Source organism: Bacillus rossius, assembly GCF_032445375.1.
Source record: "Bacillus rossius redtenbacheri isolate Brsri chromosome 4 unlocalized genomic scaffold, Brsri_v3 Brsri_v3_scf4_2, whole genome shotgun sequence".
In the NCBI taxonomy this organism is placed as follows: Eukaryota; Metazoa; Arthropoda; class Insecta; order Phasmatodea; family Bacillidae; genus Bacillus; species Bacillus rossius.
This window is the reverse complement of record NW_026962011.1, coordinates 51,996,140-52,023,946: the sequence shown is the minus strand read 5'-3', so window position 1 is coordinate 52,023,946 and position 27,807 is coordinate 51,996,140. Positions and strand designations below refer to the sequence as shown.

General features: G+C 35.6%; 1 protein-coding gene across 1 annotated transcript; it reads left to right on the top strand.

Annotated features, from left to right (window-relative positions):
• The first annotated feature begins 338 nt into the window (after positions 1 to 338).
• Positions 339 to 27,807, top strand: LOC134542159 (cAMP-dependent protein kinase type II regulatory subunit). The gene is made up of 8 exons (XM_063386180.1): positions 339 to 1,089; positions 8,953 to 9,044; positions 9,151 to 9,234; positions 9,371 to 9,477; positions 11,446 to 11,707; positions 13,522 to 13,680; positions 15,344 to 15,446; positions 17,774 to 27,807. The coding sequence occupies exons 1-8, from the start codon at positions 873 to 875 to the stop codon at positions 17,908 to 17,910; spliced, it is 1,161 nt and encodes a 386-aa protein (XP_063242250.1). The 5' UTR covers positions 339 to 872; the 3' UTR covers positions 17,911 to 27,807.

The following is a 27,807-nucleotide window of genomic DNA, read 5'->3' as shown; positions in this document are numbered from 1 at the left end:
AGGACAGGACGATGTAATGTCCAATATATTTGTGCAAATGTGTACATACCAAAACATTTAAAGATTGCGATAAACTTTACGTGTCAAGTTCTGAATATTCATATCTTGCAAATTGGAATAATTTTATTAAAGTAATAGAATATGTGTTTTTTACGTAAACATACGTTTTAACTATACTTAAGTTTATTATCAAAGAAAACTGTTTAATATTGTTTAATATTAGATGAAACAATTATCAAAAAGATTTTTTTCCTGATAGTTTCTGAATTTGTCAAAGCAATAGTTACATTTTGATATGATTGGTGATATTAGCTCTGTGGACGTTTTTAAAGCCCTTGTTGAATTTATCAATTATCGTTTTTATTATTATTTTATTCCAGATTTTTATTGAAAACATTGCTGTTCAGATAAAGTTTTGGAACATTGTTGAAATAACATTTATTTGATATTTATATAAAATTTGAATGAATTGACGTTTATATAATTCGTAAATTTTCAATTTTAACTTTTAAGAATGTCAATTGTGGATAATATTTTTAATTTTCTATGTTTTCTTTAATTTTTTTATTGACAATCTGCCGCCATCTTTATGTCACTGGAGAAGCAGAACGATTTCAAGAATTGGGATTTATTATTATAGAACATTTGAAAGTAACATACCCTTGATTTTGCTGTAGTTATTTGTCTCCTTGAATTAATGCATGATGTCTGTTGAATAGTAATTTTGAAATATTTTTATAAGTGACACATATCAAATCCCAGTGTGTTTGTTAGTGTTTTTAGAGTTCCTGGTTTACAATACTGGACTGAAATTTATAACGCGCAACATAAATAATAAGTGTTAAAACACATTGAAAATTGTTGGTGAAGCAATGAGCCGTCAAGAAGGTGGACGAATTTCAGTTCCGGATGAATTGCGTGATTTGTTGCTGGAATTTACAATTAGTTACTTATTGGAACAACCAAGTGACATATTAACGTATGCAGCGGATTACTTTATAAAACTGCGTGAAAATCGTACAAATGAAATAATAAGACCTACTTTAGATGGACCAGAATCACCAGATGATTCGGTAATATCCGAGGAAGGTGAGAAAAAATAAGTTTCTATTTTAATAATTGAATAGTATCAGTGTTATTGGGTTATAATTCATAAGTATATCACACATATCGATGATGTGTGTGTGTGTGTGCGCAATCCATTAATTTACATAAATTGGCTTCTTAGTATCGCCACTTTCGTTTGTGAAATATGTTCAGATGTAAATCGACTAACGATCACTAGCGACCAACACCTAGCTCTGTGAGGTTTATTCGTAGTGTAGATTTTGGTGGTGAAAAAGAGTTAGTGTCTCATAAACTAATCCTACATGGGGCAGTCTAGATTGTCATTGACTTGCCTGTTATTGCCGCCACATTAGTGACAGGCTTACGCCTACAAATTATAATTATTTTGGGCTACCCTGAATTGTAAATTAAATATTTTTTTGGTTGACAGCTAGTATGAAGCACCAGTGGTGAAGTGGTGATGAAGCATCGCTCCAATACTACTACAGGCACACCCCATCTGCCCCCAACTTAGCTACATACTAGCTGTCAACCAAAAAAATATTTAATTTACAATTCAGGGTAGCCCAAAATAATTAAAATTTGTAGGCGTAAGCTTATCGCTAATGTGGCGGCAACAACAGGCAAGTCGATGACAATCTAGAAACCAAGTGGGATAAATTAACAAAATAAGTTTTATCAATATCCAGGCGTAATACTTATAGTAATGAAAACATGCAGTTTTTTTTAACTTTTGAAAGTTGAGTCTTGGCATTAAAAAATTTGGGCATATAATATCTAAAGTGAAAGGTTGGTTAGGTGCATTAATAACTTGTAAAATATAATTTATCATTGACTTAACATATTAATAATGTCACTGACTGAATTAACGTATTACTTTCTTAAGGCCGGGCACTTACAGAATGAGGCCTGACATGACCAATTGACTTCAATGGGTAAAAGTTCTGTATCATGTATCCAAGTTTATCCCTTCAACCTGATGGTATGATCCTGTATACATTGATCATATGATTCGTGATTATGCTGTATTAATTTAGTACATCAAAAGATCCTGGACATAATAAAAACTTTTGACTTACGTAACAATGAATTAGGATTGCAGAATGTATGTGAAAGGGAAAATGTACTCTAATACTTAAAAATCAACATGATTTTAAACTTAGAAATTATAAACTTTCATCAAGGTTTAGCTGAAACTAACAAATGTAACAAAAAAATAGTGAAATAAAATAAGCTCTAGCATATAAAAAATTACATAGTTAAAACATATTGAGATGTAAATTAGCCCAACTAACACACGTAAGACCCCTGCCACGAATAAACCTTCGTTAATTTCTGCTTACTTAGTTTCTGGAGAGTTGAGCACAAAGGTGCTAAAATACATCTCTTACCTTTATGCATCCTAGCCATCGACTCTGCTGCCTCTTTCAGGCGGAACACCGTCTGTCCCTCAAAAACACCTCCATCACCTCCATTGTCCGACTGCTGTCTCCATCCTCGCCAGTGCATGTCACCCATGCCAACCTCCACAAGCCTACGCCCTGATTGGGCCGACCCTACCACGTGCTACCAAACTGACCAATCCTGCCCTAGCCTCCTCTCACCCTTCAATCATCCTTTGTACCTAGTTGTCATCACACCCCCCCCCCCCCTTCCGAAACCTTCTCTTTCCTCGAGGCACATTGCCATCGCTTTATTCAAAAGTGCCGTTCCACTGGAAAAGCGTGGTCGCGAGGTTTAATACCTTGAAAACTGCGCCTCGCAGTTGTGCCAACCAATCATGCACTCCTTGCCTGACTGACATCAAGGCTCGCAGAAAACTTGCCTATCGACGTCCGACTGTTGCCTTCACGGCGAGCCCAGCCCACACAACCAGACAATTACACTCCAGGGTCATTCCAAATCAAATCATCCAGAGAAAACAACATTTTGCACCCCACCCTCTCCGATTTTTATGAATTTTTTTTTACAGCATCTATGAACAAATATAATAACGCTTATTTTTTATTTTGGCCAAATTCACTTTAGTTATTTTTTTATAATTTTTTTAGAAAATGGTGCATTTTAACCAATCTGTTATTTGAGGTGTGAGATGAAAAAGGCACTTTTCAGTAAAAATTTAATTGTGAAGTTATTATTTAATACTAACTAATGAATTTTACAATTCTTTCTGAAATTTCATCAGGGTTTCAAAAATCAGGTTAAAAATAACATTAGACTCATATTAAACCATGTTTTCACTCTTTAAAGTTGGCGCTCTATAATTTTTTTCATCTGTACAGCGATTTCCGTAAATGTTCCTAACTTTTTTCTGGCTTATCCAATGAGGCTGAGAAATGTCTCATTTGAAAGAGGATGAAAAGTACTATAATAATATAAAATAAAATTCATGGGTATTTGATGTTATCATTTGATAAAATGGGAAAAACATATTATATTGCTGAAAATATGCAGGTTAGCTCTAAATCATTATCAAATCAATAGTTCGAACAATCATATTAATTTTATTTATTATTACACATAACACATAGTTTGTGTACACTTTAAAATTAGTTAACCTTCTTTTACTTGAGATTTACATTTACAGTGAACTCTTGATTATCCATGTTAATTAGAACCCACCAATGTAAAAACCCTGAATAATCCTTTTCATCCTAAGAGCCCTCAAATTTGGATTGTACCATATATTTGCCTTCAGTAGAATTTTGAGCACAAGAGAAGTCTTAACCCTACAGCACTGCTATCCCCCCCCCTCCCCCCCCACACATGTATTTCTCCATCTGCTGGAGAGGCCCCCTTCTCCCTCCTTCCTTGTATTTAATTTTTTTTCCTTGGAGGAAAGTTATTTTTTATTCTCAGTCCCTTGCCAGTTAGTCACATAACCATAGAAAAAAATGGTTTGAGGGAGGGGGGGGGGGGTTCCAGGCAGACAGGGGCAGGCTGAAACAAACCAGGCGGCTGTGAAGCAGCTTTATGGCCACTATCTAATACTGTAATAGCAGCAAAACGGATACGCAGTGACAAATTTTTTTCATCGAGGTATAGTTTATCACAAAAACTAGAACTTCCAAATTTCCTACCAAATACCTACATAGGCTGTGTGTATGAAGATAATGATTGTGTATGAAGATAATGATTGGACTCATTTTGGAGCTTGATGATGACAATAAAGATGCTTATATCAATTTCATGCACCCTCACTGGCCATCACAGACATTTTTTTTGGCCACAAAACTGAAATGTTGGAAGAGAGGATAAGTGCTGGGTCCCTTTTACAAACATAATTTGCTCCATAGATGTTCCACAATTAAGTGCTCAAGTTGGACGAATGATGTTCAGTCTTTCTAAAAAAAAGTGTTAAAAACATTAATGCTGCCTAGCCAAGGAAATATTAAGTTTCATATCAACAAAAAAGGTAAACCAAAAAATTAAATAACTTTATTAATACCTATAATTTTGAACACACTTTAACTACCTACTCGACACTTGAATGTTACCTAAAAATCCTAAGTAGTAACCTTGACAAAATTAAAACTATATGATTAGTTTCATTAGCCTATTAGAGTGTATAAGCTATTTGTTTTCTGTAATAATAAAATTAATATAATTGTTCTAACCATTGATTTGATAATAATTTACAGCTAACATGCATCTTTTCAGCAATATAATATGTTTTTCCCTTTTTATCTAATGATAACATCAAATACCCATGAATTTTGTTTTATATTATTATTATAGTACTTTTCATCCTCTTTTAAATGAGACATTTCTCAGCCTCATTGGATCAGCCAGAAAAAAGTTAGGAACATTTATGGAAATCGCTGTACAGATGAAAAAAATTACAGAGCGCCAACTTTAAAGAGTGAAAACAGGGTTTAATATGAGTCTAATGTTATTTTTAACCTGATTTTTGGAACCCTGATGAAATTTCAAGTAATAATTGTAAAATTCATTAGTTAGTATTAAATAATAACTTCACAATTAAATTTTTACTGAAAAGTGCCTTTTTCATCTCGCACCTCAAATAACAGACCAGTTAAAATGCACCATTTTCTAAAAAAACTTGTAAAATAAAAACTAAAGTGAATTTGGCCAAAATAAAAAAAATACACGTTATATTTGTTCATAGGTGCTGTAAAAAAAATTTCAAGAAAATCTGAGGGGGTTGGGTGTAGACCCCTGGATGATTTGAAATGGATTGACCCTCCAATATTAAAATTGTTCCACTGATAATACCAAAAAAGCTCAATGAAGACAAAAAAATTTAAATCTACAAAAAAATGTGTCACAAAATTGCTCCTCCGAATATAGAAACTTCTATTGTAGTTTCAGAGATAGAAACTACATGTATCCACAAATAAATGTAATTCATCTGCTTGAAAAAGTTCAATTTTTTTTTTTAACTTGTACGCTGGTACAGGATTATTATTATTCCACTAATGTTTGGGCAATAATATACCCTTGAACATTGCACATTTAATGTCATCAACATGATTTATATTTACCAATTATTTGGTTTGAATTAATGGTAAAAATGTTTTGAAATGTCTGTTTTCCAAAACTTCTACCTAAATAATTAACTTGATTTTTCTCCAGATATTAAGTGTCTGAGACATTTAAACAGCTTAAAGAGTACGTACTTTGCTGAAACTTGCATTGTTTCCAATTTTCTCACTGTCTCAAAAAACCCACCCTAGAAACGTGAGCATTCTGCATGGCATATGTAGCAGTAACATCTTGTTTGACTGTAGTATGTGTGTGTTTTCGGACAGGGATTTTATTTTTTATTTTTCAAAGTTTTAGCTATTCCAAAATTGTCCTGTAGGTGAAGAAATGGTGGTATGGAAAATGCTAGGCTGTTGTGAATTGCTTCTTAAAACTGGGTGTGTGAGAGCTGCAATGTAACAATCTACTATTGTTTACTTACTTATTGCATAACCTTTTGAGCAGGAAAGTAAACAGGTATTATTATAGTTAACTAGCTCGGTTATCTGTGTGACAACTTTTATATTTGGATGCTATCTACATGGCTGGTAAGTATCTCTGTACCTTTTTTGGTGCATCATTTGTACATTAAGATTGTTATAGCCTAGTGTATTTTTTTTTAATGAAAGTATTCTATTGTGCATGTTACTGCATGAACCTTTTTGAAAATTATCTGAAGCAAAGTGACCATTCTTTAAGAAATTTAATTTATATACCCTGTTATGAGCATTTTTTAAGTCATGCTAAGGGATTCAGCAGTAACAAGTTTATTATTGGTTTAGAAGAATAACTGCAATATAACTGATCATTAAAAAAAATTGTGTTTTTGGTGTTTTATTAAAACATTTTATCTATTGATCCTACCTTAATCAAATATAGTAGTTTTAATGAATATTCTATTATTCTATTATTTACAAATATAATATTCAATAAAAGAAAAATGTTTTTTTTCTTCTGCTCATTCTTAGATACTCATGTGTTAAATAAATAAATAAAATTATTAATTAACTATAAATAAAAATTATTTAGGCTATTAATAAAAATAATATATTATTCATCCACATCCGGTGAATTTAACTTTTTGATTTTGACTTTGTCTAAATTTGTTTATTTCATCTCTTCCTGTAGAGAATGATTGTATCATTAATCAATAATTGTTTATTGTGTCCGTGTCTATTGTTTATTTTGTCCTTTGCATTGTTTTTTTTGTTTGTATCTTTTTATATTGTTATGCTTTTTCGTTGTTTTTGTTTCTTTTTTTTATATCCCCGTGCACACCCTAGTACCCTCTTTACGAGGTGTTGGTGTGCATGTCACAGTTGTGATGATAAACAATAGTTGTAGAAGTAGTCCTAGTTGAAATGACTGAAGGCGTGTGGAGGAGGGAGTTGGTACGCAGGCAGCCGTGCGGGCCGACCCACTTGCACACTTGTTTGTGGCACGCAGCAGTCGACCTCTGCCCCGCCCCCTATTCACTCCTGTCGACAAGCTGACAGAGCTGCGACGGGGCCTGGAAGCCAAAATGAATTTCAGTTCCTTCGTGGAGGGAATTGCCACACAAAAATAATTTGACTGAAAAAAAAAAAGTTTTTTTTTATCATTAAAAATATCCATAAACATGGTTCCTGGGAAAATTTGGAGACCAGGGAAAACAAAGTAATAGAAAGGTTGTCTGAAAAACTTTGAAACACAGGGATGTGGATCAAATTGTAGTTACGAGCGTCAATTTTTCACATTATGTTGTATCTTAATGTGTTGAAGTGGTATGTAATTTAATCATTCATTTGTGTCCCCTTAGTAATTTGTCCTTTGCTAATATCAATAAAATTCTCGGAAGCAAATGACCGTGTATTAATTTAAAGCACAATCAAATATATGCATTATATATATGTATTTATATATCAATAACGTATTTCAAAGTTTGAACAAACAAAAAAAAATTCACTACCTGGTGTACAGGGAAAATATTTATTATAGCCGAGGGAAAAGAGAGAAAACTCAGGTAAATTAGCTGAAGTGTAAGAGCATAACGCCGTATAAAGTATTTTGGAAGAATGTGTAAATTAAAAAAATAACCTGTTGCATATTTGTGTGTGTTTGTATTGTGATAATTGTATTGGTATAACATAATGAAAGATCTTTGATATTTTTTGAGGAAATTGAGGCACATCTTTTGTGTTGTAAACTGGTAATTCAATTATTTGAAAATATACGGTAGGCAAAGAGTTTAAGTTTTAGAACTCTACTTTGTAATATATTTTAGAATCAGAAATTGGGTTTCTAGATTGTTAAAATCAGAGAAACTTGCCCGTTGTTCAGGGGTTGTCTGGTTTACAGAATGTAGGTCAATGCTGCCTTGTTAAGCCTGTAATCAAGTATTGATCGGGATGATTGCCAATCTTGTGCTGCTGCATGTACAACTCATTTCTTTGTAGCTTAATGGTTGCTAATTCCAGGACGTCAATTTAATAAATTGTGTGTAATGAGGGTTGTTGACCGGTTTATTTTAGTACTTTGGAAGCCATGCCGGGGGCATAGGGATGGCGTGACTGTTTGGGAAGTTCGAACACCGTCACAGAAATATGTTAATTTTGTCACTTGCCAAGATCAAGAAAACTTTAAAAGAGTGGCAGATAAAAAAAACATTAGACTCGTTTGGCAGAGAGAGAGAGTTCTGCTAGAGCAGAAGTAGGGTCATTGGAACGTTTTGCCTCATTTAAGCTCCTTGGTGTGACTTCTGGTGCTGACGTAGCATGGATCATGACGTGCGAAGAATGCCGATCTCTGCACATCAGCAGTTTCCTCTTCTCCCCATCCGCACCAAACCCCGGCGTGCGGTGCAGTATTCGTTAGAATGAATTAGAACAGCAGGGAGTAATTTATATCTTTAATCATCTATAATAATTCAATGATTCTTCTCAAGCAATTTAAGTAATGTTGCATGAAAAAAGTTGGCAAAGTGTGGAATGGCACATCTTCAAAAAAATAAAAGCTCGCAATAAAAGAGGAAGTTCGGGTAGATGATAACTGCACCGTTTTTTCTCTTGTGCGTTACATGCGCTGGTAGTTGGCTGTCTCAGACACATTGTCGATAGATAATCCTCTGTGATTGACAGCTACGACACTGCGCTCTATGAGAATTGTGTGGAACTACTTGAATAGAATTTACACAACCCTTTAAATTGCTTGCGAGTACCTAACTAGCACTCACTCTTGAGTTACATTTTGCCCCTTGGGTGACCTTATATGTGTATTGTAAGTTGTATTAGATACTATAAAAAGGGAAAAAAAAAGGGGGGGGGAAGATACTATTTTTTAATTATATCTAGTAAACTGTAAAATAGTTCTTGAATTTGAAATAAGGATCTAAGTCCAACTTTTAACATTTATTTATTACAGAGGCACCTGTTATCAGATTCTCAAACCGAAGGAAGTCTGTGTTTGCAGAATCGTACAATCCAGAAGAAGATGACGACGATGAAGGTGTCAAGGTAGAATTGATGCATATTGCTGCCCATCACTTTTTCATCTTTTGAGTTATATTTTCCATTAGTTGTTCCCTAAAGGTAACAGTTTGATGCCAGGTTTTTGTTACAGGTTGTATATCCAAAATCAGATGAACAGAGGCAGCGGTTAGCAGAAAGTGTCAAAAACATTTTCCTCTTTCGAACATTAGACAAGGTAATTATGTAGTATCTTTAGCAATTGCAAAGACTTAACAGTATAATAAATTATTAAATACAATTCTAATGTTTTGTATGATTATTTTTTCTGTAAGCTGAACTTAATATTCTGTGTTTTCTGGCTATTTTTGCAGGAACAAACGCAGAATGTATTGGACGCAATGTTCGAAAAGAAAGTTATTAGTGATGAGTACATAATCAGACAAGGCGATGATGGAGACAACTTCTATGTTATTGAAAGGTATGATTAACAGTGGTCAATTATTTTGATGTGACTGTATGGAATTCTTGAATAGTTCTCAACTATCTTAGTAGACTTTTGAAGGTGTATGTAACACTCAATATGTTTGACTTTGATATTCTTTACTTTGAATAATTCACACACTTTGTAGCAAGATATATTTTTTTATTGCAAGTTAGTAGCACAGAAGAAATAAGCCCTCTAGAGCTACTGCAGCCATTATTGCTGTAGCATGTTTGTGTGTTTGTGAGTGGAGTAGTGGGTAAGAGCATAAAAAGGGGGGGGGGGGGGGAATTGGATGCTTATTTTGTTTCCAGTCAGTGCTGGCAGGTAGTGTTAGTTAAAGAGTGTCTTAACTTACACTGTTTTCAGACCAAGAGGGTGAATATATTGTGGTTTGTAGCTCTCTGTAGTTTTGGAAGTACCGTTGTCATACACATATTAATTCAGCGTAAATCCTTATCTACAATGTTCAAAAATAACTTTTATATATATTTTTTTACTTACAGAATGAGAACTGCAGTGCCCGCTTGCATAATTACTTTGTTTTTGCATAAAATCTATTGAGTATGTTTTGGTAAGTGAACTGTCATATTTCATGTTAAATGTATCAGCAGCAGAAGTCCAATATCATTACTTTTCTACCCAACTACTTTTTGCAAAACCTAATTCAAAGTAATACTAAATGTAAAAAAAAGTATGTGTTTTTGTAAGCTTGTTTATTGACATAATGCAACAGATAAATGTTAAATTATACGCAGGCTGTAGCAGAAGAGTTGTAGACTTGAGGTGTCACCGCTCATAAAATCATGTTTTGTTATGAATTTCTTCACCTTATTCATGCTTCAGATTATTTTTAGAAAGTAAGATGCATTAAAATACACAATTAAATGTTTTGGTTTCACTATCTGTACTGTGGTCTCTCGCACAATCATTTTCAGTTTTCAAACACCTTAGCTTATGTAGTCTTAAGGTGGACACTTCATGATCTGTTGCATCTGTCCTTCAAGCAGAGTGATTTACAATGAACCCACGTTCTCCAAATACTTTTCTTTTTTAATGCTGCCAACCGACCAGAAGGCTTAAATAGTGGTGAAAATTTATTTTGTATAAATAGGTTGGATTGACGATCATAAAAGTTAAGCACTTGTAAATCATTAAAGTCAATATGTTTAGTTTTTATATTTATTAACATATTTTTAGTTTTACCATATGTACAGCACTTCTGTGTCTTGGTCAATTTTTGTATCAAACATCAAACTTTAAAATATATTCAAACCTAAGTTAAAAACCTTTACTGAAAGCAGCTAAACAAATTAACTGCAAAACCTTTTAAGATAGTAAATGTTGCCGGCAATACCTTGCTAACATTTTGGAGGTAATGATTTAATCCACCTGTCCGTCAAAAGTTCAAACTTGAGACCCTTTTGAAGGATGAATGTAATTTTTTTGGATCTTCTGTTCGGCTTGAGGTTACACGATCGATGGAAGGATGGGAAACGGATTGACGCGATGGATTTTTGCGAATCCAGCTTTATTTCGACGCGGGTAACGTCTTGTAAATCGACGAACGCCGGCTGCACACACGAAAAATTGTCACGCTCCGCCTGAGCCGAGCGTGCGAGAACCGGCCAGCCGCCGTGCGAGAAAAATCTTCCATTATATCGAAACGGGTTGAGGCGGGCTTTTTAACCGATTGTTCGTGATTATGTTCGAACAAATTATTTAAATTAAATTTGCTAAAAAATGTACATATAATTTGAAAATTAAAAAGTACGCAGTTTTTCGTCAACGTTTTCTCGTGACATTTACACGTAGAATTATCGTCCGTGATCCGACTTTACAGACAACCCTATTTTATCTTTATTTTTTAAACGTATCTTCTTGAAATGTGATGGGTGAAGCGTTGGGGCAGAGCGTGACGCAAGCGTTGGGGCAGAGCGTGACGCGCTGTGTGCCTGCCCGCAGCGGAGTGTACGAGGTGTACGTGCAGTCGGAGCACGACCAGGAGCCCAAGCACATCCACACGTACGACAACGTGGGCTCGTTCGGGGAGCTGGCGCTCATGTACAACATGCCCCGGGCCGCCACCGTCAAGGCCGTCTCTGCCGGCTCCCTCTGGGCCATGGACCGCATGACCTTCCGGCGCATCGTGCTCAAGAGCGCCTTCAGGAAGCGCAAGATGTACGAGCAGCTCATAGACAGCGTGCCCATGCTCAAGGCACTGCAGGTCAGGGTGGTGTTTGCGATACAGTGTTCCACGGGGTGTCCACACTCGGGGGAAGTCACGGATCTTACTTGAGATCCTGGGAAAGGATGTGGAAATTTCCTAGCGATGACAATTTGTTTGGAAAATGTCACTCTCCGGTCTGCCATCACCCAGACCCTGAAAGCTTTTTTTTTTTTCCAGGTGGTATTTTAGTGCATAGCTGGGTGTGCGCACAGATAATAAATGATATATGCCAAGTTTTGTTTTGAAATAAAGATAGATGCCATTTATAGGGATGGCAGATGCTGGGTTTTCTTTTATTTCTTTGAGAAAAAAATGCATCGTAAGTAAGTTATTCAGTCAAATTAGTCGGGGGGAAATTAAAAATTTTGGTCAGGGAAAAGTCTGTAAAATTTTATTACATTTTTGTATGGACACACTGTTGCAGTAGTTGTCACAACTTGGTTTCACTTTCACGGTTTCATTGTTGGTTAGTAAAACTTCATGAATGTGTACTGATGGAATTTCATAACTGCTTTAGATTTCGTGTACTGCCTGCAGTATCTGATAACTTCAGAAATGGTTATCCTAATCTTTTGTTGCTTGGTTGTTAAACTCAGTATATCAAAAGAGTTGTGCATGAATGAACTTGATCAAAACTGGTTACGATAAAGGGCGAAGCCGGATTAGTGATTTTTCCAGATAGTTTTAATGGTAATAAACTTAATCATATTTATTCTCAAATTTTGACCCCTCAACAAAAATTATTAATATAAAAATCAATTGATTCAGAATAATTAAAATGATTATACTAAAATCATCAATAACATTAAATAATTAATCCAAATATGATAATATTAAATAAAAGTTTGAATAAGCTGCTCTGTGGCATGAAAAAATACACATGAGCATCACTGATTTAAAAAATGTCTTTTAATAACAATTGTGTCTGTCCACTAACTTCCGAATTCTCTAAAAATAAATCTGAACTCTAGCAATACAATCGGTGCTGGATTAGAAAATGTGCTAGGTTAGAGACAGACTGTATTAAACAAAATAATGTTTTCTTGTTCTGACAGAGCTTGTTTACAATTTTCTTTGGATGAAAATTTTTAGTGGTTTTGTAGAAATATATTACAATTTTTTTAATATCTTTATTAAGATTTTCAACCGTGTAGTTTGTTACTACTAACAATTACTTAACCAAATATTTTGGAGTTATTTGTTTCTGCAAATAGCTATGTACATATGGGATTTAATTATGTGATGTTAATATCTACTTACTTTTTGTTGAGAAAAGGCATGCACGAACGAGAGTTTCTCTACTTTGTCAGTGATTTTTTTTCCGAACAGAGTTAGTTAAAATCAGCGTACTCACTTAGAAGTGGTTACTTATTATTTTATGCTAAAGGTTTTTTTAATAAAATATTTTAATTGAAAGTGAAATGAATTGACGGAGCGATTGTTGATTATTTATTTATAGTTTTTTTTCTATTCCGCAAGACTTGACGATCGCCAAGTACGCGGCGATTTACCAGCCAGGAAGCTAGCTGGGAAGGCCAGTAGGCCAGTCTTCAATCTCAGTTTGCAGGTGGAAAACTTGGCGTGGTTGGCGGGTGTTGGGGTTTTTCTCAGGGTGTTGCCCTTCCTCCCGTCCATGCATTCCGCCAATGCTCCATTCTCATCTTCATCACCCCCTCACTGTTCCCTAATGACAAGGATTTGCCGTTCTTTTACCTCCGAATCAGTCGACCCTAAACTGTGTCGGTCACTCGTGTTGCCTAGTGACTTGAGTGACCCGTCCTGCCAGTGTGCCGTGTGGTTGGTTGCCTCAGCCGTACGAGCGCATGAGCCTGGCGGACGCCCTGCTGCCCCGCGTGTACAGCGACGGAGAGCTGATCATCAAGCAGGGGGACTCGGCCGACGGCATGTATTTCGTGGAGGACGGGCTGGTGCAGATCACCGTGCTCAACGACGATGGCCGGGAGGTCGAGGTGGGCGCTCACGTGTTCCTGCGACCGTGGGCTATCGGTAGAGACCTCAGAAAGTTCGCGGATTCATTTAGTCGCAAGCCAGAATGCAAAACCTCCGCACTCTCGCACTCACTGTGTTCACGATTGGCACGCAGTTGTCTGGACACGCCCCTCTACGACCGGTGAGCCGACGACGCCCAGCCAGGAGAGAAGTAAGCGAATCAGGTGGTGCCAAATAACAAGGATAAAAATGTTCTCGCTAAGATCTCAAACCAATGAGAAAGTAAACATGGGTCAAGCACAACTTTGAATTCTATCCTGAGGCCAGAAGAATCCGCGAAATTTCCGGGTCTCTAGTTATTGGGCGTTTCAGCATGTTTACATTTTGGGCAAGTCTGCGAAAATCAGGGAAATATTATCACAGATCCGTGTGCACATCCTGTATGGTCTGGCCTGTTTGCGTATTGATCAAAGCTCCTGGTCAAGTCGCATCCGTCAGGGATATTTCACTTGTTGGAAATTTATTCCCCCAATTGAAGACTAGGTGTTGAGTTGTCCATTAACATCCATGCTGCAGTAACAAATGGCAAGCCATGGCAGAATCATCTCATGTCATGGCCATCTCCCCTCAATGATGGTTGGGGCTCAAAACCAGCTCCACATATACAGTGGACTTCAAGCTGTGTTGGTACTGACTTGGTGCTCATAAATTCGAGTCACGCCAAATTGTTGATTAAACCTGTTAACCCTCACAATTTGAGTGCATTGAGTTAGTCATCACAGCCACTGAGGATCTTCATGATAATTCTTTAACAGGTCGACATCCTCACTAGTACAATAAAGAATGTAGATAATGGAAACCTCATAGCAGTGGAAAAAAAAGTACAACTGTTTCATTTGAAGAACATAAGACGTGTTTGTGAAATATAATATTAATTGAAATAAATTAATTTTAACCATCTTATATTTTGACTAAAATGTAATTGGCTTCTAAATGCAGATGACTTTTGAAAATCATTTTCCAGTAAGAAATGAAGGCAGCTTGGATAACACAAATAATGTTTTCTGTTCTCACAGCTATGTGTAATTAAAGTTCATGGGTAGTGAGTGTGCCTTTTGATTCAAATTGAAACATTTATTTGGGCTTTTGTATTAGATGATTATCTGCAAATAATGAGCTCATGGGTGGACTGAGCAAATGGGATGCTCTGTTTTTGACAGAATCCATCCTTGGTATTTGCTGATATGTTACCCTATTAAAGTAAAAAATAGTTTTTTCAGGCAGGAGTTTTGTAGAAATGATATCCTTGTAACTTAGTTGGTTATGTCGCATCTACTTGCGAGTGGTGGCTACCCGCACGGATTGTTCTCCTTGCGGGCGGAGCCCACCTGGCGTGGTGCAGACATGCTTGCGGTGCCTTCACACGGGCAAGGACTGCTTTCTTTGCGTTTGTTCGTGCCCACCTCAAAAGTTGCAAAACTGTTGGTGGACATGCCACAAATTTAATAAATATAAAAATAAAAAAATAAATTTTTGGTATCAATAGTTTAAAATTTTATTAAAAAGTTTGAAATTACTTTTTAATATGTTTTCTTATAAAAAAAAAATTGCTTTTTATAACATGAAGGCATGTAGGGTGCTTAGAGGAAGTGCAGCAGCTCACCAGCTGGTGTGTTGCGGCAGGTCAGCAGGGTCGAGAAGGGTGGTTACTTTGGGGAGCTGGCGCTGGTGACCCACAAGCCACGGGCAGCCTCGGTGTACGCGGTCGGCACCGTCAAGCTGGCTTGTAAGTACACGCCGTCGCTCGTTAACGACTTTGTTCTGTACTTCCTTTGTTGGCGTGGGCGTGCGTTCATCCCAGGCCTGTGGTGACGAAGCAGACTCAGCAAGGCCGTGGGATGGCATCTCGTCTACTGCTGAAAATTTGATTTTTATTTTTGGTACTATTATTACAGTTTTTACGTGCAGAAGAGTCACTTCTGCATATGGGTGTGAATATATAATTTTGGGCATAGAAATAAAAAACATTGTCATTGTAACGGTCGCCCTTGAATACGGGTCGCACCATATGCATCTCCAATAGAATTACACGTGTATCTTTGTGTTCCATGTCTCAGCTTATTGCCCTGTAAGAAATACAAAACTCTTGTTGACTCACAGTCCTTCTGTGTGTCTGTGTGTCTCCCCGCTCCATCTTTTATGGCCCATACTTTACTCCCCCTCCCCTCTAATTATCAAAAATATACAATTAAATAAGGAAAAGAATACTATTTTTATAACCATGTGTCTACTGAATTTATTAAATCTGCTTGTCAGTTCCTTCAATAAAAACTAGCACGCATGTGTTTAGTAATGTAATGTTGCATTTGAAAACATGGAAAATTTCATGCAAAAACGTTAAGCACATTTGCGTGATAAAAATTTGTTTGTAAGGTAGACATGTGATGATAGTGTACAGTGCCATTTCACTGATATTTACAACAATGAGAGAGGGAGGGAGAATCATCAACACTGCTACGTGGGCCATCGCCCTTCCCCTCCACACATACACTCTAACATACACACTTTCACACATACATACTCATACACCCTTACACTCTCACACACACCACACACCACACACCACACACCCTTACATCCTTACACACTCACATCATCACAGTCTCACATACTTTCATACACTAACACTACACACACTCACTCTCTCTCACACACACACACTCATACTCATTCACTCTTCTCATACACTCACTCTCACTTACACTCTCTCTCACACGCATGGAAACTCAAAAAATAACATACTAAGTGACTAAGTGATGGTGAGGAAATGTCTCTCTCTCTCTCTCTCTCTCTCTATACACACACACACACACACACACACACATATATATATATACACACAGTAAGTCCTCTATTTACGTCGTACCGATTTACATCGTTTCGGATTAACGTCGCTAATGTTTGAGTACTCATGTTTCAATTTAAGTTGTCGCAGATTCACAATAACGTCATTTACAATGACCGTAAATCTTTATTTTAACCAAAATGCCGTATATAATTCGTTTATAATTCTTTGTTTCCTTCGGTAGTTAATTTATGCTATGTAGCGTAAGCTACATGTTCACCGCCTTATCTTATCATACATCATGAGGGACGCTTCCTGCTCTTACGTACAGTATGTACTATATATCTGTTTTTATATTTCAATCAATAAAGGTAATAAAGCAGCTGGTTAAATAACTATTCTATAAAGCTGAGAAGTACTAGTTGGACTTGTTTCCCACGCTGTCGGTTGTCATTTGCTGATAAAATTGCCAGTTGTCACGTCTGTATGCCAGCGCTTCCGGCCGGCCGGTGGCATGAAACATGGCTCATTTTGCGTTGTTTCTATTTACGTCGCGGTTTTCAGGAACGTAACCCCGACGTAAACCGAGGACTTACTGTATATATATATCTCTTTGGGAACAGCTTAGTTGAAAAACTACAGCCTCTGCCTCTTTAATGTATCACTCATGCCACTTCAGATGGCTGTTAATTACAGTCTCCTAAACCTCCACGCACTGCCTGTAAACAGCATCACGTACAGCCTAGTCCAGGGCTTCTTGGACCTCTGCACATATGTGATAGATGATATATGTAGGTTGAAGTTTGTCACCGGGTTCTTTCTGCTTGTTTCACTGTGAGGCTGCTGGCAAAGGTACCTACCAGCATCAAATCACCCAATCACTGTGTACCACCACATACTTTGCACCCTGAACTACAGTCATATAAAAACCATTTTTTTTTCTAACTGCGGCTGGGTGTTTCAAAAGAGACCATGTAAATTAGGTACTCTACTGATGAAAGTGGCACTAGAAAGGGTCTAGTAAATATGAAATAAATTTGATAATTTAAATAATTTTCAAGTGCTATGTAATTGAATTACGATTTCCAATCCATGAAGTCTTTTTTCTTAAACTCATAATCAAAATGTTTGGGGTCACATTATACGTATTTTCGGGTAAATATGTAAATTGGCAGAGTTAAAACTGTGGTTATTTAAAAATTGAGTACACTCAAAGTTAAGGTTTTCGTTGATCGACATGTGTTTGAGTTTTTACATTTTTTTTTCAGTCCTTGACGTGGAAGCTTTCGAAAGGCTGCTAGGACCATGCATGCAGATCATGAAGAGGAACATAGATGATTACGATGAACAGCTTGTTCGAATTTTTGGCTCCAAAACCAATATCACTGACATCCGCACCACATAGTCATCAGAAAGTGTTTATGTACCTGTTCTTATGCTGTGTTGACCGATCCTCCCCTGTGAAAAAAAGATTATTGTCTATTCCAAACACATGAAAGTTTATCCAGATCTGATGAAATACTTGCGTATTATATTTATGGTATTGAAGCAAAATGTAGTGTGAGCATAGAGTTTGATGTTATTTATTAATAATTGTTCATTAAAGTTTAATCTTTTATCAGTATATGCAAGTCCTGCAACATTTGACATATTTTATCACAGTATTTATGTTATGTATTCAAATTTTTTATGTGATTATAAATTAGTGTAGTTCTTGCAGGGCGAAATGTGCTGCTTGCCATGCTATTTTTCGTCTGAATCCATGTACGTGGGCGAAGGTAGTGTAACTGTATGTTTTAGGTCCTTTATCAAATTGCACAAATATTTTAAGCATGAATAAACTATTTTTTTTGTACCTGAATAAAGTGTGTAGCTAATTGATTTGAATTTATTTATTTCATAATTTATTTTATTTACAGTTAATTGATGATTCAATTTAGTATATATGTATTTATGTAAATATGGAGGTTGAAATTTTATTTTTTTTATTAAAGCTTTATCAACATTAATGCTTGTTGCTAATTTATTGACATTTTATGTTTAAATAATACATAATGAATTTAATTAACAGCTGAAAGTAAATACTTTTTGAATGAATTGGTGAATGTGCATACATTCCACATGGTGTTTAAATTTAAGTTAACTTTGAGTTTGTGTAGATATTGCTCTTAGCTTGTCGAGGTGAAAGGGGGAAAAAAAAAACCAGTTACTTCTTTCATTTTTATACTCTGTGATTATTTAGATGAATTTGCAGGCAGCAACATTGGAATGCAATAATCAGTGTTCAAATTGTGAAGGATAGATCTTATCTTTCTAGTCAGAGAAAATAAAACGTCAATGTGTGTGGCACACTTGCCCTATTGAATTGTAAATTGTAGGCATTAATAATATAAATATTATATATTTAGAAAGACACATAATGTGTTGGCTGTATTAGAATTTCATTGACCAGTATTGCAGTGTTTGAAAGGCTTTTTTATTGCTTATTTTTTGTAGCATTTCATGACTGTTTTAATGTGGTGTCAATAGTTTTGTTATTCAGTGTTCATCCAAGTACCACCTGTTTGTTCCCTGTTGACCTGTTTTGATAGAGAAAGTTTTAAATATTTTTACGTGGTTTGAATATAAATCTTTAATCTTAAATCAAGCGTGTGTGTATGTAGGTTCATTGTAGCAATGACTTTGTTTTTGCCAACTCCAGCCCATGCTTCTAATGACTCTAAAAAATTTCTGCCAGTTATACATGTTTCTTTGTGTCAGAAAGACTTGATATTGTTTGAATTTAGAATTATCTTGCCAAAAAAACTTTTTTTTTTTTGCTACAGGCAGGTGGCATATAGATATTACTATGTAAAAGTGGGTTATTATTCATAGAATTTGACTAAAAATACATTGTTCAGACTCGGAAAAATTTAGAGTTTCAGATCTAGCGATTTACGTCTATATTATTTGCAAGTAATAGGTCGATTCAACATGTGCAGTTCTCAAATTTTCTTGAACAAAAAAGTGTGTCCTCCCTGCATTTCTTTTCTTGTTGACAGCAATTGGGTGGAACCTGCTATTCCTCTGACAACAGCTATGTCGTGGGGATCAGGGTGTTACAGGTGTGCGTGATGTGCTTAAAGGCTGCATAGTCTCCTACAGTCGCCCAGAGACGCTCTGGCGGCCGGTACTGTGGCAAAATGGTGACAAAGTAAATGTCTATTCAAGGAAAAGAAAAAAATAACATTAACTGTAGGGTTAGGTATGCCAATGGGAGAGTCATGTGAAATGCATGGGTGCATAAATCACAAAAAAAAAAGTGAAAATCCAAGAGGCAAGAGCGGAAGAGGCAGGAAAAGAGGAGGCAGAGGACAGGAAATGTATGTTACTAACTACATCATTACTCTGTGGGAATGTGAAGAAGCAACAAGAATTCTCGGGGTGGCTACACGGCCGGGAAAATCAGAAAACTTTGAATTATCCGGGAATTTTTTTGGTGCTGGGAAAACTGTGAGAAACCCAGGAATTTTTGAAAGCCATTAGGATTTTTTTTCCTAGCAAGCTGAAAATAGCTTGAATGAAAAATTGTTCATCATGCCTGTGAACTGCATCACGTGAGAGCTGTGTGCCATTTATTTGAGCACTGTTCACATCGTAGTGGAAAAACTACTCTCCACGATGCCTACAAATTGCATCACTTATACCCTTTTTTGACTGCTGTTTACTGGCAAACCTCCGCTGCGGATTTGTGACACTTGTTAAGATAATTAGTGATTTGTCATAGGGGTTGGAAGTGTCTACTCAGTTTCTTTCTTCTCTCCTGTTTTTTTTTTACTTTAACATCCTAAGGTTGGCATGGTGGTAATAATAAACTGAAGCTACTGCCAAAAATTGTTACTTTTATTTGTCATGTAAAAGACTGAAAGCTCTATTCAGAATAAAATGACACCTAAAACAACTAGACTAGTGGAGAGTGCCATAAGGCAAGTGATAAATGCAGGAGTTCAAGCAGTTAAAATCACAAATCCCTTGAAAGCAGCGCAAAATGCCAATGCTTGGCATGTGAATAGCATATTGCACGCAAATAAATGCAGCAAAAGAGAAGAAATGCTGTGCTAGAGAGATGAGGGAGATTGAGACAACAAAAGTTAACTGCTCAGTGAAGGTAGGAAAGAGGTGGTATTAATTTATGAGCATATAAAATATAAAAACACTGTTAATTGACAGTATTATGTAGTAGTTTAGCATACTTGTAATTTATTAGTAAAAGATTTTCTTAAACAATATATTCTGTGTACATTAAGTTGGATATAACTGGAGATTCATTTCCTTAAAAGTAACTGAAATATTTTAAATTTTTGTGATGTGAAATGTAAAATAAAGAAAACTGTGAAAAATATTTGGATGTTTTAAGACTGACTTTGAAAATCAAATTTGTTGAAAATAGCTCATCAGATGTAAAAGTTGATGTGTCCCATAATAAATTCTCATGGTTGTTTAGCATATAATATGTGTATTATGTCGCTGCCTCAACATTGTTAAGTTGACTTTATTTTTTTCCTTCAGTGGTTACTTGTTCTTAAATAATGGAAGGCAAAACCTGGAATTTTTAAACTTGGAGCTTTCAAAACTTGTAAATATCCAGGAATTCAGAACTCCATGTAGAGTAGCCACCCTCATTGTGTATGTGCAAAGTATTACTTGGAAGGAGATAAAAACACTGTTAGAATGTGAAACACGATAAAGGTCGGAGATATCGGTAAAGGATTGGGATCTTGGTCTATGGAAATGAACCATCTCAGAATGTGTGTAAATTTTTTTTTCCCTAAAGAAATCATGGAAAACCGATATCAAGATGGATGGACTGGAATTTGAACCACGGTTACTCCGCATGCAGACCCAGTGTTTTACTTTTGCACCTCTCATTGTTTCCTATTCTGATTGAGTGCAGAGAGGTTTTCTTGTCCTTCCCGGCAGTTGGCGCAAGTCGATCCAGACGGTAGCTGGTGGTAGACGCTCAGCCACTTCCAGTAAACAACCCAGGGCTTTATAGCTGAGGGTCTGAGATGTTTACAATGCGAGAGATCCTGTATTAAAACAGCACAGGAAAACTCACGAACCACGGGTCATTTATTTGCCTGCCACACTGACACAAGATCACTGTTCTAATGATGAATGCATTATTACCCATCACAAAACAAAAGACGTTGAAAATTAGAAGAAGAAGAAAAAAAGAGGGTGGTATTGGTTGTTGATGCACTAAATACCTTACAGTACAGACAATGGCCTGCTTTATTTTTTAATGTTTGTAATTGGCCCTCACTGTAAGGTTGGCCAACGCTAAGAGTCTCAACTCAAAGCCACACATTATCCTTTGTCCGGCTGCGTGGCGAATGAGAGGCCAGAGCAACTTCTAGCTGCCGATAGCAGGGAGCGACTACATGTTGGGAGAGGAATCTGGAATTTCAAATGAGGCATTTCGAAGAATGATGGCGAGTAATGTTCGATGGCTAAACTATACAGTTGAATGTGGTTCAACTATAACGTAGAACAGAAATGTGAATCGACCTTGTGAATTGATTTAAACATTTCTGTCTTGACATAATTAAAATACTCGACTACAATGTATTTGATGTCAACATGCTTGAATAAATTTGAATACTCAGTTTTATTTTTAAAGTATAGTTATTGCAGACTTTGTGGTGTTTTCAGTCAGGTTATTGGCACTACAAGCTGTGTCTTCATGTGGTGACTGGGTTTTGAAAGTATGAGAATTTCTAATGTCTAACAACACCATAGTGTAGGCCCTAGAAATTTAGGTTATACTGACATTGATGCCAGCTTACCTAATCAATTTTTTTTATGCTGGGTAAGGATTTTTTTAAAGATATTTTATCTATTTGACTATTGATACAATATTGCTGTTTTGAAAAAAATATTTTGTTGCTGAGCACTTTATCAGTTAAATTTAAACTAGACAAGACACATTAACTATTGTTAATTCTAAGAACTTAGTTTATGGCATTTTTGTTTTTGAAGATTTCTGCTAAAATAATTTTTAGTCAGTTAAAATTAAATTTAAGTGTGATTTGTATACTAAGATTTTCAAATTTATGATCTTTATTCGTAAGTAATCATGGAAGACAATTTATTTATCTGTTCATTAATTTATTCTTTTTTTTTTTTTATTGCTATATGGTGAGTAAATTTTAACCATCAATTTTTTTTGTGGCCAAGTATGTTAATTGTTTACAGGTGGTTTGAAATAGTTGTTTATTTGGCATGTTATTTTTGGTTTTGGTGCAATTGTCTGTCATTGCATTGAGAAAGTATTTGCAGTGGTCAAACCATAGAGTGAATATAGTAGTAGAGTTTAGACAGGGCTGCATAGTAGGGAATATTTGTGGTCAACACCTAGTATATTGCTTATAAACATGACACATTCTTGACATACCGATAAGGACGGTGACATTTTATTTATGTAAACAAAACCATGGCATCGTATTACAATACAGCTCAGCTACTTATGTATAGTTAAAACATGATAAATGAAATAGATTTTATGAAACTTGCTATTTCGTCAAATCAACCTGTACGTTCCATAATTGTCATTGCCAGTGTAGAGAAAACCAGTGGTTTGTCTGACAGTCAGTAATGTATATTTGGCACGGTGTGCAGAAACACAAATTTACTCTACCTCTTTATTTACTCTATGGATATACTAACTACATAGCTTGATTGTTTTGTGGCACACATTCTTCCATCTTTTGTGACAGTGAATTAATTACACTTTCACTCTGCTGTTCACATTTTATTTGATAACTGCATATAAACTGTGTTACTGGTGAACCTCCGCAGCAAAGGTGAAGAATGGGGCTCTTGTAAAGATGGGTTGCTGTGATTAGTTGTAGGGGGAGGAGTCACTACTCAATGTAACGGTAGATTACTGTGGTTGAAAGGTTCTCTATGAAGAATTTAAAGCTAGGAACATGTTTTTATAGCACTCAACTTATGAAAATACTGGTGGGGATTTAAATTTTTTATGTTAATTATTTTTTTAATGTGTAAACTGTTTTCATCTCTGGCAGCTGCTGAAGTAGTTTTAGTTGTGCCCTTATTGCTGTATTGTGTATACCAATGCTGTCTTTTCATAAAATTTTGCTGTTGATTACTACTGTCATAGTTTAAACAACATTTAAAAGCTACTAAATCATGTTCAGGAAATACATGTTTATCACAGAAGCAATATTGTCTTACATAAATCCTTTCTATTTTACATAATATTAATTAGTTTGTATTTAATGTTAAATGGTTAATTTGGTTCAGCTCTGATGCAACTAACATCGTTAGCAAAGTTACATGTATTTTTTATTAACGTAACTAACATTTTATGAAATTTATAAAAAAATATGTTTTTAAAATGAACATTGAATTTGGTTCTCCTAATAGAGTGGCCACCTTGAGATTTCCTGTCACTCCTTATTGCATTGTTTAAATTTTTCGGGATGTGTAGTTGTGAATGGTGCAAATTTGTGTTTGATGAAATGACATGAGAATGTCATGCATATGTTTTTTTAATGTTTCAAAACAGCTGAGTCATCTATAAAAGTATGTTGTGTCAATTTGTTTAAAAAATCAAAAGTACATAAATTTCATTCAAAATATCTATTGAATGCTAAAAATGTTAAATGACAACATTTTTAACTGTTAGTATCCTTCAAATATTTTGTTTCATTGTGCTTGGTTGATGACTGTAAGCATTCATTGTGCAGCTCTTTAAGTATGTGTGGAGACGTTGAAGTGTATTTTGTTATAAATGTTCAGATGACCGTCTGTCATTCGTCAGATTAACAGGCTATGTTATGAAGCCAAATCATTTTATCTGCAACAAAGTTCTGATACAGCATTATAAAACTGCCATCAAGTTGAATATTTTGAGCAGCTATTAAATGTCACTGTTTTGGTTTACCAGAATTTTTTGTATTTTTTTTTTCCGTGGTACTGCACACTAGTTGGTTTGTGATAGAGCTTGTTTTAAAAATCAATCTTTAAAATTCTGTTCTGCAACATTTATATTTGGTGCCTGTGTTGACGTCCTGGCATCCTAGAAATGCCATCCTTCAGTGAATTCTTCCATTGCTGTAGAGACTGACCAGGATTGATGTTTCAGTCCTCATGTTCTCCTCATCGGTTTGCCAGTGAAGATGAGATGCACTTGTTAATGAATTGCCCACTATCTATATGTGACGTTACTGTAATGTGTGTGTGCTCACAAGGGGAAGCTACTACGTTCAGATCACTGTTTTTATTTAAAATTTGTACACTTTCAGTAGTCCGTTAGGACAACATAATGTGCAATTAAAGTGTACTACTTGGGCATTTTCGAGAAAATTGCAAGAGAATATTTAGGTGTTGAGTATGTACCGGTGCATTGTGACCTTGAGCGCGAGATAGCGGTGGTTGAGTGGTTAGCGTTCAAGCTCCGTGATCGCTGTCTCCAGATTGAGTCCCACTCATGGTTTTTTTTAATTAAATTTATTTTTCAACACTGGTCATATTCTTTCATATAAATTACAATTCAAAGGTAAATAAAATAAAAAATTATCATTATTTGCATTAAATTTTATTGAATTTCCAATTATTTTGTCTGTTCACTAATGTTTAATATTACAACAAACAAAATAAAAAAATAAATAATAAGGAATGTCTCAAATTACGACAGGCATAAATTTTGTTTTATGTTTGTCATTTACTTGTTGATTATTATAAATATAATAACAATGCATCTGTACATATTTGACCCGCAAAGCTTCTCTTGCAATTTTCTCGAATGCGCCCACGTAGTACGCTTTACTACTAGCACTATGCTGTCCTAATGAACTACTAAAAGTATACAAAGTTAGAATAACATTCGTGATCCGAACATCGTAGCTTCCCCTTGTTAGTTCGACATGTGGCTTGTTCCTTAAGTTATTGTATGTTGTGTTTTTGTTTGTTGTGCCTGTAGTTACAAAATAGGTACTGTATTTACCTGCAGAAGGGTTGGTTGCCCCCTGAAAATGGGTCACATCTATAATTTTTGGCTTAAAATTCATTTTGACCGTAAGAATCACCTTAAAATAAGTGTCGCACCATATATCTAGAATTCCATATACACTAGAACCTCGATTTTACGAATGATGATGGTTCCACGGATTGCATTTGCAAAATCGCTACCTTTGTAAAATTTTGAACCCCCTCCTCCCCCCTGAAGAAAAATGTAGATAGTTTTAACTTTTTGAACTAAATATATCTGGTATGAAAATAAAAATATTGGGTCTTAATAAATGAAATACCATTAAATATTAAATACTATTAATGCAACAAAAAAATAACATCTGGCCCCAGTCCACCTGCATGCTGTGGCTTGAACTGCTTGGTCATGCTACCGTCTCTCCCGTAGCAAACCTGTCTACTGTACGTTACAGCATATCGCACCTTTCATACACACTGTTGTTCCTACGATCGTGTGAATAGTGACTTCTTCCATTTGTAAACAGCATGTGGAATGTTGATACTAATAACTGCTCGTATTTTTTTTGTAGGCCTACATATTTTAAACATTTCTCACGTGAAATAAAAAACCTAACCACCTTCAGTATTGCGTAGTGTTACAAGATATGCCCAGGGCCTGGTTGATAAACTGGTAATATTTTCTGCCTTCTATTTCTACACTTTTCCCCACATCAGCTTTATAAGTTAATCTTCACAGCTTAGTTGAATAACTGCACCCCGCGCCTACAAACAGCATCACTTATACCATTTTTGAGCGAACCTCCCCAGCAGATGTGAAGCTATGTCTGACTGGGGGCTGGCAGGCGACAGACTCAGCAAAATGGCAGGTTATGATGCTTTACACGCACTGCTGAGTTATTGCAATTTATACTACTAGTTGTGACATATTTATTAAAAGCAAACACAGGCTGTATATTTAAGTACATAGTTAAAAACACAGCGCAAAGTTAATTTTTTTCACCTGAAGTGAAAAACTCTCAGTGTCGACCCTCATATTTTTAAACAACAAATCTGCATAAAATGTGTGACCCATATGCAGGTAAATACAGTAATTAGCTTATCCACTGAAACTGTTCCATTCCTATGTAACCTGCTACTTGTATCGTAGTGACAATCTATATGCTTGTATGTACATAAAGTATCCAGAACCATTTACGTGAGGACACTTTGAAAGAATATTTTGTATTGTGCATGTATTGAAATAATTATGAAGACGGTTTTTGTAGAATATAACACCTGGCGAGGATTATTGAAAGAAAAGAGCTGTGCGACATTACATAAATTGAAATGTGCCTTGATGTTACATGCTGCATTTGGTATGAGGATCATTATAAATTTTTATGATTTCGATAAATTTTGGAATTATCATCTTGGAGGAAGTTGCCCCTGAAGAATTAAGTTCGAATACAAATATACATGTGGTTGTAAGACAATGAAGGATAAGAAACATGTTTTATGAAAAATGTGGGGAATATCATGTTAAGTGTGTTTTACCAATAATTTTATTTTTAATGTTATATGAAGACCATTTTAGAGGATGTTTGAGGGTTCATTATTAAAATAATTAACATTAAAAAATGAAATTAATTTTTGACTGAAGGTCGTTTTTGCAGTATATATTATTTAATTCTATAAGAACATTTATGGTAGTAAAATATATTGGAACAATTCAATTTGTGTTGCTCAATTGCTCTTGTCTGGCAATTACACCCAGAATTCATTTGTGCTTCTGTGGATCCACACCTACCCTTGCTGTTGATGCTGTTAGGTTTACAAATAAAAATGTAATTTTTATTTTGTATTTCAGTGCTATAATAGGAGCCAAGATTAAAGCGCTGTTTTGTTCAGTAGACAATTAAAATATGTAGATGTGGAATTAAATGTTATAGTTGCCATGGTCCTGGGTAGCGTCGTGAAACTCATTTTCCACTCATCACTAGTAAAGAGCTTATACTGACCTGTAGCGTTTCACGCAGTAGATTTCCAGACATCTGCACCAGGTGGTTTCTAAATGTTGCTTTTTACTGGCATTAACTGACTGTTCCTGTGACAACTTTTCTGTACCTTCGTGTACTATTTTCTGTCAGAGCTTGTGTTAAACTTGACACTGGAAAATGTACAAGAGCAACTAAACACTGCTTAAATAAAAATGTAAAGTTCTGTGGTGCCTGAATGCATTTTCTCTGCCACAGGTAATTGTTAACAACTTGTATTAGAAGGCATGTAGTAGTAATAAATTTCCCAATAAATTAATGTTTTCCTAAAA

Bases quoted from the DNA above. Each gene is read 5' to 3' on its own strand.
- LOC134542159 (XM_063386180.1), top strand. From the start codon at position 873: ATGAGCCGTCAAGAAGGTGGACGAATTTCAGTTCCGGATGAATTGCGT. The intron at 1,090-8,952 runs GTGAGAAAAAAT...TATTTATTACAG, and splicing joins TTCGGTAATATCCGAGGAAG to AGGCACCTGTTATCAGATTC. The intron at 9,478-11,445 runs GTATGATTAACA...GCCTGCCCGCAG, and splicing joins AACTTCTATGTTATTGAAAG to CGGAGTGTACGAGGTGTACG.